This window comes from Acinonyx jubatus, chromosome C1 (assembly GCF_027475565.1).
Source record: "Acinonyx jubatus isolate Ajub_Pintada_27869175 chromosome C1, VMU_Ajub_asm_v1.0, whole genome shotgun sequence".
NCBI lineage: Eukaryota > Metazoa > Chordata > Mammalia > Carnivora > Felidae > Acinonyx > Acinonyx jubatus.
This window is the reverse complement of record NC_069381.1, coordinates 137,961,607-137,975,000: the sequence shown is the minus strand read 5'-3', so window position 1 is coordinate 137,975,000 and position 13,394 is coordinate 137,961,607. Positions and strand designations below refer to the sequence as shown.

Below are 13,394 nucleotides of genomic sequence, written 5' to 3'. Positions count from 1 at the left end.
CTTTGATTTTCTGCAGCACTTACTGTCTACATGAATCATTTGGCATGAGTGAATTGTCTTGTATCTTTTCATGCGTGTATGTCTTGTCTGTACAACGAGAAAATGTGCTCTTGGAAGGAAGTTCCCTGTGATCCTAAGCCCTACGCCTTATACATAACCTGAATGCCTTAATCATTGATTGACATGTACATTTACAGGGAGGAGCCTGATGAGATACACTTAAAACCTTTATTCATTGATTTACAAAATGTACAATATTTACAAAATTTAGGCATTAATCTCTATTGACATGAATGCTATGGGGAGTCTGAAAATAAATAAGTGGCACATAGGTTAATGTACACATCATGGCTGTTTGCACTTCAAGCCGTCACCAATGGTGGGATCTGAGGGAAAGTTTAATGTGGTATAAAAGTCAGATGGATGACCAGTCCTGGGCCTTCCACACGAATGGCCCTTCCTTGGCTTCTTGAGGCTGGGGAAGGTGAGCCAACCACTTTCTTTCAAGAGAATGAAACGTCAGCCATTCTGACAGGCACTCAAGGTGCATGCAGTCAAATCTGTGTAGAGTTTGCAGTGATCCCCCGGGTGGCAGATGAGTTCACATCACTGTGGACTTGGTCCCTGCACACCAGACAGGGAAGCTCTGGAGTGGTCACTTTATGATTAAGAACCAGCATTTGGATTCTGTCTCTCACTCAAATTGCATGCAGTACTTGGCAGGTATCAGTGGAGAGTGGCCATGCACAAAAAATGGTACTTGTAGATATGTACAACATCAAGTTTTCACTGTCTTAAAGCATTTCTAGCAATTGACCTGTTACCTCTTTTAGCAAGAGGAATGAACTAGGAAGCTGTACCTCCACCCCTTAAAGAAAAAACACCATCTAGGGGACCCACACAAATGGCATCCTGCAGAGGCAGGACTAGACAAACTCCACATGATCAGAGGGTCAAATTCCCATGGTCAGGTCTGGAAGTTTTCCTAGGGGTGGTAATTCCATTGTCCCTGCACTCTTCAATCCCACCTCAACCTATATAACTTAAATAGGGAGGAAAAGGCTTCATGTTATTGAGCTTCTTAGAGCCTTAGTACCTTCATCTGTAAAGTGAAAATACTAGTAATATTCCTTTCAGGGTGCTTGCAGGTTTTACAGGACTTAATACATACATACATATATAAAGTGCTTAGCATAGTGCCTGCCACATAAGAGGTGCTTAGTAAATATCTTGCTTTCTCTCCCTCTACTTCTCTCACCCCAGTTATAAGCAAAGTATTGATAAGCCTACCAAACTCTGATTTAAGGCCATTTGATGCAATTTAGATTATTTTGTATCAGTTACCGCTCTCAGTTCATATTTGGTAATCCCTGAGGGGGCCTCATTTTATGAGCCACAGACATTTTCCAGTGCAGGGCAGATGGACCCTGACAATGCTCTCCTGTTTATCAGCAATGGCTCCACCAAATTTCATGAAAATATGCCCCATAACCCTGCAGAGAAACTCATACCAGTGATCGTCACCACCTGAACATTTCTGGGACAACACCACTGACGAAACAATGAGTGAAACCCTTGAGGCCAACACATTACTCCTGCTCAAACATAAGTTAATATTTTTCAACACTGGTGCAAGTATTATAGATAACCTTCAACAAACATATATTACAGGCTCTACCACTGTTGAAAAATAAGTATTCTAATTCAGTCATTTTGTTTAGAATAAAGAATATTTTACAATATATTTTAGTTTCTAGTTACCCCATACAAAAATAAATATTGTATAAATGATTTACAAGGAAGAAGAAAAAGCTGTAACTCAGGCCAAAAAATACAGGAAGGATGGCAAAAATTTTACCATCTACTTCAAAAGCAATCACCTAAAAGAAAAACTCCCCCTGGGTCTCCTTACTAGTCTCACCATCACCCAACTGGCTTAACTCCTTCTCATTCTAGGATATTATGTCTTCCTTCCCTATCAGTCTTGAGATAATGTAGTGTAGAACCTTCTCCCTAAAGTCACTGAGGATTTGAAAGAGGAAGAACCCCGAGGGCTCTCTGGCAGTATGAAGTGCAGAAGGACAATCTGACTAAGCTACTGATTGGGCCCTCGCGGTGAACTCGGGCCAACCTGCACATGTCTCTTTCCTTTCATTCTGATATCCTCTCTCTCCTTAGATTATCTATGCCTGAATAGACCCATGACTGGAGAAAACTCCATCCTGGTTTGGGACTCTTTGGATACCCTTTGGCCCAGGTAGAACCCAGGATCTCATGGAGCAAAATGAGGTGCCAAATCAAGGTCAATCTCACCAATTTTAATGCAAGGCTATGCAAGGTACTTTATGGATAATAGTTCCATTAAGTTGGGAAAAATATTTCTCCAGCTAGCCCTCCCCCTATACAACAAATTTATGATTGCCTTTTATTTCCCACAGAGAGCAGAGGGAATAGGATTCCCACCATTGGGAGAAAAATGTTGGGAAAATTAAATTGGACAACTGCATACTACTTTTTTAGGGACTCAGTCAGAGTCTCCAAGGAAACAGTCTGTTCCTTTTGGAATCAAAGTTTTAAAATTCTAAAGCTATAAATAAAGTCATATCCAAACCAGTGGTCTTTACCTTTTTCCTGAAGCACACACATCTATGCATGTCCACATAACATATCATCTAACATCTCAAGGGTCCCAAGACCTCTTGTGGCTCATGCATGTATTCCAAATAAAGAGACTCAGACATCAATAAATGCAGAACTATTTCCTGGAGTGAAAAGAAAGGTTCGTGGTATACGACTCAGGGTCTATTTTGGGGGCAGGCTGGCTTTGATGAGGTCTTGGACTTGAAATGACTACACTGACACAACGCTTGTTCCTCATGGTAAATGGCGATGCTTGGCTGTGAAGACATCTGTGAGTGTTGTGGTTTCCCATGTGTAACTATTGTCAAGCCAACGACTCATGCATGACTATGGACCATGGAGATCCCCATGGATTGCTACTATACATGGCGTCTTTGAGCTGCTATAATGTGAGTCCCAACCACACCCACAAGCAGGACACGATCACTGACATGCAGTGTGGGTGCCCATTTGTCTGATTTATGGGTGATGTTGTGGCAAATGTGGCATCGGTTTCATTTCGGGGGAGTGGCAAGTTACAGATATTTCCTTCACAACAGGAAGTGCAGACCTGAAAGAAAGGAAGAGAAACAGAAGGGTGATGAGAAGCTAGCAGATCTTGGAAGGAGGCAGGGAATTTGGAAGGAACTGTCTCCCTCACAGTAAGACTGAAATGAAAGTGACCTGTTCTACAAAAGAGGCACCGACCCTGCATTTAAGGAAGTGGGATGAGATTTCATCTGGAAGCAATGTGGCCAAAAAAAAAAAAACCCTGGACTCAGCTTCCAGGAACATGAGTTCTGCTTTTGACATCCCATCACATGCTTATTACATGGTTTTATAACCTTCCTAGGTCTCAGCTTTTCCATCTGGGTAATGGGGATTCTAATACCTTCCTATCTCAAAGAAACCCTTTCTGACTACTTGGGGAAGCTGTTCAGAGGGTAAACTTTCACTTGCCAAATTTTCACAGTGTACATGAAGTGGAAACAACCCAACTTAAACTGAACTATTTGCTTTCATTAGAACTGTCCATATAATTATCACCATTCTTGTGGGTGAGTTAAAGTTTGAAGGGTTTGCATTAATCCAATTACTCCTGCTTTATCCAACTTTATTCATGGACCATAAGAAAGAAAGAAATCTAAAGGATTGTTGACAGAAATTACTTGGGGCCATGGCTACACAAAGTACAGATTAGCAGCTTCCACATCACCTGGAGCCCATTAGAAATGCAGAATCTCAAACCTCGCCCCAAATTTAGTGAATCAGAATCTGCATTTTAACAAGATCCTCGAGTGGCCCATATGCACCATAATATTTGAAAAATTGTCTGATGGCAAATATCCTATTCAGTCATTATCCTGCAGGGATTTGAGTCTTGTCACAGTTGACATGGGCTAGGGAGACATTATAATGTTGAGGAGAGAAACTGAAGGTCAGAAGTGAGTTTGAATTCTGCCAGACAGAATTACCAGCTGTGTGACCTTTGCACATGATGTAACTTCTCTGATCTTTAACTTGATCCATGGTAAAGCAGCACAATAAGGCCTGAGAGCCTAGCTTTCTGGGAGTGGGATGAGAGGTAGGTAAAACCCTTGAACATAGCTTTTATATTTCAAGCCAGGATCAAGTTGGTATACTATATTTTAAAATTTAATTCTTACTGTATTTCACAAGTTGCTTGAAAGTTACGTGTCTTCTTGAAGCCCCTACTAAACGTGCCGCTCCAGGGTACTGAGAGTAGAAGTTGCTTCTGACACCAGGAAGGCAGCCTGATGGGGAGAAGTGAGCCAACTCCAAATAAAGGCCAAGGCCTGCCTGATATACAAGATTATATGTGGAGCCAGCTCTGAACCATCAGCAGGAGAGTCGGGGGCATTCTCCACTCCAACCACAAGTCAGGCTGCATTTCTCTGGTTCTTTATATTCTCCTTCAGGGCTGCACTTGAAGTTCACTTTATACTGAGTGCTTTCATATAGGCACCAGATAGAGTTTAAGAGGGAGCCAACCCACAAGGAGATGGTTCTCTGATCACCTAATCAAATTATTCAGGAGCCAATGGATACCTTCCCCAAATCAGCATTCCAATAAAGACATGAGCCTCACTTCACAGATAATTATTGATGCTCAACTGCCGTGGCCATCCTCAGCTGAATGAATTGTTGCTACATCTGCAATGCTTTATCGTGAGGATGTAACTGATCCCTCATTCCTCTTCCTTCCAATGGCTTTACTACTTTCTTCTGAGGAAAGGAAGGGATTACAACTTTCAATATCTTCTTGGTGTTGTGTTTACATAATTAAACCGGTTTTCCTATGCTCTGCTGTAAATTTTTATTCTTTTAGAGCAAACAGGAAAGGAGAATCTTCTCATAATGGTATAAAAGTACTCAAAAGCCAGGTTACACCAGGGAGTGGGAATTGGCTCATGAGCATGGGCGCGCATCTGTGGTGGAGGAAGACTAACTATGCTGTACCGGTCACTTGCTTTGTTGCCCACACCTTGTGGCCTTCATGCTCAGAATCTCTGCAGCCAGTGGACAAGCACTCTTCCAGTGGAACGCAGCGTTTGGTGACAGAGATGCTGTTTCCTGTGACTTCCATTGTATGCTGAGTGTAGCAGTATCTGGTCTCTGTCAACAGAGAAAAAATATGTTTCAATTGAGATGGGAAATGTTAACCCGACCTGCCTGGAAGCGAAACAACAGAAGGGTCAACATTACAAGTCCTGAAGAGATTTAACAGCACAAGAGATGTACACTGTGTTGAGTTTACGTCCAATCCCAAAGACGTCCTTGGAGAGATGCGCTTCGCCATGGTAGGAAGAGAGCCTTCTGAAGAATATTGGTCTCTTGGCCCGTCGTCATCCCCATAAACCAAGATACAGCGGTATGACTCTTTGCCTTTCAACAAATTTTGCCACTGTATTGCTTTTTATTTTTAGGGAAGGAGAGGTCTGGAGGGACGATTAGGATATGAGAATCAGAAATTTGGGGGAAGATAAAGGGATGAAAAGTTCAAAGAACACAGGGTTTAAAAACAAAAAGTTAGGCAGGTAACAATGGTCTTCAAAGAGTTAAAAGACTATAGCAGAGGCACATGTGTGTGTGCGTGTGTGTGTGTGTGTGCGTGCTTTGGAAAGAGCTATTCCCAAGTAAGGGCTGAATAATTAAAAACCAATTCATTTTATCTTCAGAAAATGACTTTATCCAAAAGAAAGAACTTCTTGACAATGAGCATAGCTAGATCTTGGAATTTATTACAGAAGAAAACTAAGTCAATAATGAAGGTGTTCCGAAATGGAAGGGCATCATTTCTCCCTAGTATGATTTCAGTGTCTTCTAAAATGGCAGATGAAGACCGACCATGATGTAAGTTTCTAGACATCCCTCCAGGTCTTAGGAATCCAAAAACTTAAGATTTCTTCCAAACTACCATGGAGAATTTTTCTCTTTCAAATTTAAAGACTAAAGAAAAATGGCTTTGTCAAAGTAATTCTTTAAGGCCTCTAGGCAGTGTTCAGCTTTCTAAGCCTGGGATTTAGGAGAGTGTTCCTGCTCCACTTTCAGAATGAAAAAGAGAATGAATAATTCTTAAGAAATGTCACTGAGCTGTTTTTCATCCATATCTTGGATTCCACTTTGCATGCTTTATACATTTTGGATATTTAGTGGCTAATATGGAATTATGACCTTCTATGATATTATTTATTAGGCAATAAAAATTCCCCCCACCAGATTCTGTCACAATTTTGGCAGCTTTTAGCCAAAGTACTAATGTCCAAAGAAGAAAGCTTGAGAATTTTAGGCCCTGAGAATGAGCTAATACAGACCACACTGACACATCTTGAGAGTCATAAAAATCCAGGGGTTTTAATAATCTTCCTAACACCCCCCTCCCCACCTGACAGGAACCTGAGTGACCTCTGATTGAGTCTCACTATGGACAGAGATTTTCTTAATGGTTACACTACTGGTGGGTGTACTTGGGCTGAGTCTGGTCAATGCCCTCCCCAAAATGCTGTTCCCACACTGTACCCTGACCAGAATTTTATTGGTGGGAATCAGGTCAAGGCAGTCCTAGCTAGCTCAGGGTCCTGGAGAGCTCTTGGGGAGTCGAGTAAGTACAGCCACCCTATGAACTCACAGGAAAAGTTGACAATTTTGCACCTGGAAATGATTCTCCCAAAGCCTAAAATATTTTAGAATTGGAGTGATTGTTTTTCTGATGGGAAGCAGGTGGCAGCTCTCCTCTGATTTTTAAAAAAAGATTTTAAGCCTGTGACAGGTTTTAACAAATGGAGGCCAGTGGCCTGAGGGATTTACCACATTTCCCAAAGAAGACTGGTTTACTTCTTTGATAGCAGACTTGGACACTTATGGCCATGACAGGCACCCCTTTCCCACTGCATCCCACCTTGAGATGCTCAAAAAAGCAATAAAGACAGGAATGTTCTTATCTCCTGTCTCCTCTTCATACAGAACCAGGAGCAGATGCCAGAGGTTTAACTGCTCCAAATTTAAATTGGAGCAGATAAGATCATACATTTATGGAATAAGTGAATCATTATATGGTTTCAGCTTTGGAAATCAGGTTTGTCCCCCAAGTATTAAATTCTCTTATCTTCAGTAAGCTTTGACTAACAATTGGTGAACTTGATGTAACTACTTTTTGTTCTTACTTTTATGCCCATAACAAACTCTCTTTTAATTTATTAATTGCAAATTTATTCCACTGCACAGATAACAACTAATGAGGAAGATATGCCAAAGTCCAGTACTTAATAAGCTCATTCTTAAAATCCTGGGGGGGGTAGGGGGGAGGAACAAAAATGATCAGTGATGAGGCTGGATAAAAAATTGTCTTGCACTCACTAAATCTGACCCTCAAAACAAAGATATTTTGAGAACATCCCATTATTTCCAGCAGCAGCAACCTCAGATCCGAAGTGTCAGTCTCTTAGAAGTATCCATCTCACTTCTTATCTTACAAAACCCCTGGGTGAGTTATGAAATGTTAATGTAAAACAAGGTTCTGTAGTTAAATAAGTTTTGAAAATATTCAAATAAAGTTGAACAGGTTTCTTTAGAGCACAACTTAGGAGAGCCTTGAATGTGTATTGTGATCTCCAAGGCAAGCAGGCAGCATTTCCCAAGCAGAACGAGGTGGACCACATGTGGCTTATCACTGGGCTGTAGAATTGATAAAAAAAGGAGTTTCAGCCACTGAGCATTGCTCTCCATGCATCCCGAATAATCCTTGGGTTAGTAATGAGGTTATATGAGACTCAAGCCTGCTGATAACTTCACACTAAAAGGATTTCAAAGGCTTTTATCTAAAAGATAAAAGATGGATTTGAATTTCTACCAGGTTAGTTTCGGCCTCTAAAATCTCATATTCTGCAACAGCATGGTATTCCCAGAGGTTGTGAAACAAAAGTATTTTTCTGGAAGACTCACAGGCATGCAATTGAAAGCAGAACTCATTAAGAGAGCTTAATCAACTATTGGAAAACACAAAATTTATAATTTTCATGAAATACACGTGCACACACAAATTCCTTAACCTAGTTCTGAAATCAAAACAACGTTCAAAGCTAAAATGCAAATTTCCATTTACCCACAAATATTCAGTTTCCAATAATAGAAACTGAGTTTCAACAACATGTATATTAAATGATTTGAATTAAAAATGACCAATTCTCTGGTAAAAGGCTTTCCCGCCACTCAGTTATTCCCTGTGGCTCTACTAGTTTTGGTTTCTTTGCAAACATATATAACGATTAAAGTGATGCCAGAGAACAATTCACCATGTGCAAGAAAATTAGTGGCAGGAAAATAACTGTAATCATAATATTACAAATTATGCTGAAAAACTGAAAGTCCAGTGGCATCTGGTGGCATACTTCCAGCCTGGTTCCTTACCGCGCCCTCAGTCCTTCACATCCAGCTATTTCCAAGTCCTCCTCTGCAATGACTTTGCCTAAGTGTCCCACTGGATCCCCTTCTCCCATGTCTGACCCCAAAGGATTTCATTGCAGCTCTTGGGCTCTACTATGTATAATGTCCTCCACGTGATTCCCCTGGGCTTCAGAGTTTTGTCTTCTAGATTTTTTTCTGCATCTCTGGTCTCTTCTCTTCCAACCCTTTCTCTAACCTGAATGTTGATATTCTCCCATGATCTGTTCTTGAGCCTATTCTCTTCTCACTGAAGTGACCTCATCCAACCTCCGACGTTGTCTTCAGTCTGATTCTCTCTCCCAAACTGTAGAACCAATCTCTGGCTATCTCCTGGACATTGCAAGCAGCACCTCAGACCTCACATATCTCAAATAACTCATATTCCTCTCTCCCCATTTGTTTATCTTTCCAGTGTTTTTATCTCAGGAAGGGACATCCTGAGTCCTGAGATGTGGCACCTCCATCTCGGACTAGGAAATTCAGAATTAGCTCAGACTTCTCTTCCCAAGCCAGGTGTCTTTAAGTTCCCTGAAATGTGTTCATTACCCTAATCTTTCTGTTCCATTTTCCATTTTCCCAGTGCAGGACCTCATCATTTCCTGTCTTCTTTGTCTCTGACCTCTCCTTTCTAATGCAGGTGTCAGACAGCCATCCGATGTATTGCTGAAACCAAGGTCAGATCATGCTACTCACTGTCTATGAGAGCCTGAATGAACCCTAGCTGTCAAGCAGCCCTGGCTCAATACTGCTAGGTTTATTTGGCCTACTGGAGTGGTCAGTAGGTGGTCTGTTACTCTCTCTCTTCTCCTGAAGCTGTGTGCCAGTAATATAGTAGGAGGGGTGCCTGGGTGGCTCATTCAGTTGAGCGTCAGACTTTGGCTCAGGTCATAATCTCACGTTCCAATTGTGAGTTTGATTCCAGCATTGGGCTCTCTGCTGTCAGCACAGAGCCCGCTTCAGATCCTCTGTCTCCCTCTCTCCCTATCCCTCCCCTGCTCGCAAGCACTCAATCTCTCTCTCTCTCTTAAAAAAAAAAAAAAAAAAAAAGAGGATATAGGAGTAGCTTTGCTTCCTTGCTAGAAGTGTTGATTACATTTATAACTCAGAGCTTGGCATTTGAAACTCAGCACTTATTCTTATTCAACATTACACTTAATCTAGGCCCCAGACTATCTCCTCATTGCCTACTGGATACCTTGAGACACCATGTTATATCCTTTGACCATTCCTCACAACAAAAAAAATTTCCCCCTATCTTCTGCTCCTGGAAACCTTTTCTTCAAGGTTCAATATAAATGTGATAAATTCTGTGAACCGTTCCTTGATTTCCCTCCCAACCAGGTTCACAGGCCTTCTTAGCTTCCTCATTTGTTATATCTGGCTTTCCTTCTAGATCAGTGTTTCTCAACATTAGCACAACTGATGTATCTTTTTGTTTTTTACTGGTTGATTTTTTAAATTTATTTTGAGATAGTTACAGATTCACATGAGTTTGTAAGAAATAATACAGAAGGACAACTGATGTATCTTTTTGTTTTTTACTGGTTGATTTTTTAAATTTATTTTGAGATAGTTACAGATTCACATGAGTTTGTAAGAAATAATACAGAAGGATCTCATGTACCCTTCACCCAGTTTTCCCCAAATGGCAACACATTGCAAAACTATAGTATCACAATCAGGATATTGATATGGATGCAGTCAAGATACAGAACATTTCTACCTCCACAAGGACCACTCATGTCCACTTTTTATTCTCACATCCTTGTCCCTCCTCTTCCCACCCCTCCTTAATCCTTGGCAACCACTAGTCTGTGCTCCATTTCTATAAATTTGTCATTTTAGGGATGTTATATAAATGGACTCATAAAGTACGCAAACTTTGGGGATTAGGCATTTTCACTCAGCCTTATTCACTTGAGAGTTATCAGGATTATTGTATCAACAGTTTGTTAATTTTTAATCCTGAGTAGTATTCCATGCTGTGGATGTACCAAGGTTGGTTTAACCATTCATCCATTGAAAGGGTATCTAGGTTACAGATATTATTAATGAAACTGTTATCAACACTTGTATAAATGCTTTAACGTGAACATAGGTTCTCATTTCTCTGGGGTAAATGCTCAGAAGTGGCATTACTAGGTTATACAGTAGGTCTCTGTTTAATTGTTTAAGAAACTGCCATAATGTTTTTGAGAGTGGCTGTACTATTTTATACTCCCACCCACAATATATGTATGATCTAGTTTCTCCTAATTCTTACTGGCATTTGATAGTGTTGCTATTTTTTTTTTATTTTAGACATTCTGATAGATATATAGTGTTATCTCATGTTTTTAATTTGGATTTTCTGAATGGCTAAATGATGTTGAACATGTGTTTATTTGCCATCTGTTTATTTTCCTTGGTGAAATATCTGTTCATGGTTTTTGTCCTTTTCGTGCTTATTTCATTTCCTTTTTTACTGTTGTGTTTTCAGAATTCTTTATACATTTTAGATACTAGTCCTTTGTCAGATATTTGATTAGCAAATATTTTATGTCAGTTTGTTATCGGTATTTTCCTCCTATTAACAGAGTCTTATGTAGAGCAAAAGTTTTTAATTTTGATGAAATCCAATTTACCAAGTTTTCCTTTTATGGATCATGCTTTTTATATCAAGTCTAAGAACTTTTTGCCTAGCCTTAGATCTCGAAGATTTCCTCCTGTGCTTTTTCCCTAAAGGTCATATAGTTTTATATTTGACATTTAAGTCTATGATTAAATTTGAGTTAACTTTTGTAAGAAGTGTAATACTTGGGTTGAGGTTCATTTTTTTGCCCCTGGATGTCCAAATGCTCCCGCAAGCATGTTTGTTGCAAAGGCTCTTTCCTCTAGTGAACTGAATTTTGTATCCTTGTCAAAAAGTTGGGCATATTTTGAGAGTCTCTTTCTGAAATCTATTCTGTTCCATTGATCTATGTCTCTATCCTTCTGACAATACCACAGTCCTGATTACTGTAGCCATATGATGATTCTGGAAAGAGGATTGATTGGTTCCTCCCACTTAAATTCCATTTTCAGAACTGTTTCAGCTATTCTTGTTTCTTACCTTTCCATATAAATTGTATAATAATCTTGTCCAGTACTACAAACAATTTTGCTAGAATTTGATAGGAATTGTGTAAAATCTGCACATAAATTTGGACAGATTTGACATCTTTACCATGTAGAGTCTTTCAATTCATGAACGTGGCCTCTCCATTTACTTAAATTTCCTTGGAATTCTTTCATTAGCATTTATAGTTTCAGCATACAAGTCCTATATGTGTTTTGTTACATTTACCTTCAAGTATTTAATATTTTTTGAACCATTATAAGTGGTATTATATTTTTAAATTCAATGATCATGTGTTAATCGATAGTATATATGAGTACAATTGAATTTTGTGTCTTAATCTTAGTATTTTGTGACCTTGCTGAACTTAATAGTGCTAAGAGTTTTGTGTAGAAGTGTTGAGATTTTCTACTTAGAAAATCGTGTCATCTGTGACATGGGACAGTTTTATTTCTTCCTTTCCAATCTGTATGCCTTTCATTTCCTTTTCTTGCCTTATTGCACTGGGTAGAACTTTCAGTAGGACATCGGATAAGAATGATGAAAGTGATATCCTTGTCTAGTTTTTGATCTTAACAGGGAAGTATTTTGTCTTTCACTATTAAGTATGCTTGCTACGGGTTTTTTGAAATAAATATTCTTTATCAAATTGAGGAAGTTTCTCTCATACTGTTTTTCTGAAAGTTGTTGATCATGAATGGTATTGAATTTTGCCAAATGCTTTTTCTGCTTCAGTTGATATTGACATATGATTTTTCATCTTCAGCCTGTTAATATTGTGGATTACCCTGGGTAATTTTCAAATATTGAAGCAGACCTGCATTCCTGAAATAAGCTCTATTTGGTCAGGCTTATTTTTATATATTGCTAAATTTTATTTGTTAATATTATATTAAGGGTGTTCGTGATTATATTCATAAGGAATATTAGATTTCAGGGGGTTTTGTGTGGCTTTTGTTTGTTTTTGTTTTGTTGTTTTTTTGGCACTATCTTAGTCTGGTTTTAGATTCAGGGTAATTCTAGATTATACATAAACTGCATAACAAAGTACCTTAGACTAGGTGACCCACACAGAAGAAATCTATTTTTTCACAGTTCTGGAGGCTGAAAGTCCAAGTTAAGGTGTCAATAAGGTTTATTTCTTCTGAGGCTTCTTTCCTTGGCTCACAGATGGGCCACTTCTCCCTGTATCTTTTCACGGTCTTTCCTCTGTGCGAGTCTGTGTCCTAATCTCCTCTTCATCATTGAACCTGAATTACTACTTTAAGGACCCTATCTTTAACTACAATCATATTCAGGAATACTGGGGATTAGGTTTCACATGTGAACTGTGAGGTCGGGGGGACACTACTGAGCCTATAAGAGGATCTTTGGTGGTAGAGACAGTAGCTGGAAGCAGTCATGTAAGAAGCCTCTGGGCTACTGAAAATAATCCATTTCTTAATCAGAGTGCTGCTTCCATGATGATATCTTGGTTTTTGTTTTGGTCTTGTTTTTTCAAAAAAAAAAAAAAAGTTCCATACCTGCTAAGGACAGGTCACATATTAACTTGAGGAATCTCTCTTTTAAAGCAAATCTTTGAAATTCATCAAGCTATGTGCTTATAACCAGGCAAAGACCAAAAAGGTGGTTGGGGAGGTATACAAAAGCAGTGAGGGTAAACAGGATCTTATAGAGGACAGTAGTTAAAATAAAAGTGATAAGGCAAAAACAT

General features: G+C 39.4%; 1 protein-coding gene across 6 annotated transcripts in view; it reads right to left on the bottom strand.

Moving 5' to 3' along the window:
• Positions 1-214: 214 nt before the first annotated feature.
• Positions 215-13,394, bottom strand: part of LYPD6 (LY6/PLAUR domain containing 6) — a 122,836-nt gene continuing 109,656 nt past the window's right edge. For all 6 annotated transcript variants that reach the window (XM_027055816.2, XM_053215038.1, XM_027055815.2 and 3 more), the window contains 2 exons: positions 5,126-5,256; positions 215-3,190 (listed from right to left, as the gene is read on the bottom strand). In XM_027055816.2, the coding sequence (XP_026911617.1) occupies positions 3,023-3,190; positions 5,126-5,256 (299 nt within the window). In that variant the 3' untranslated portion in view covers positions 215-3,022. The remainder of the gene's footprint in view (positions 3,191-5,125; positions 5,257-13,394) is intronic.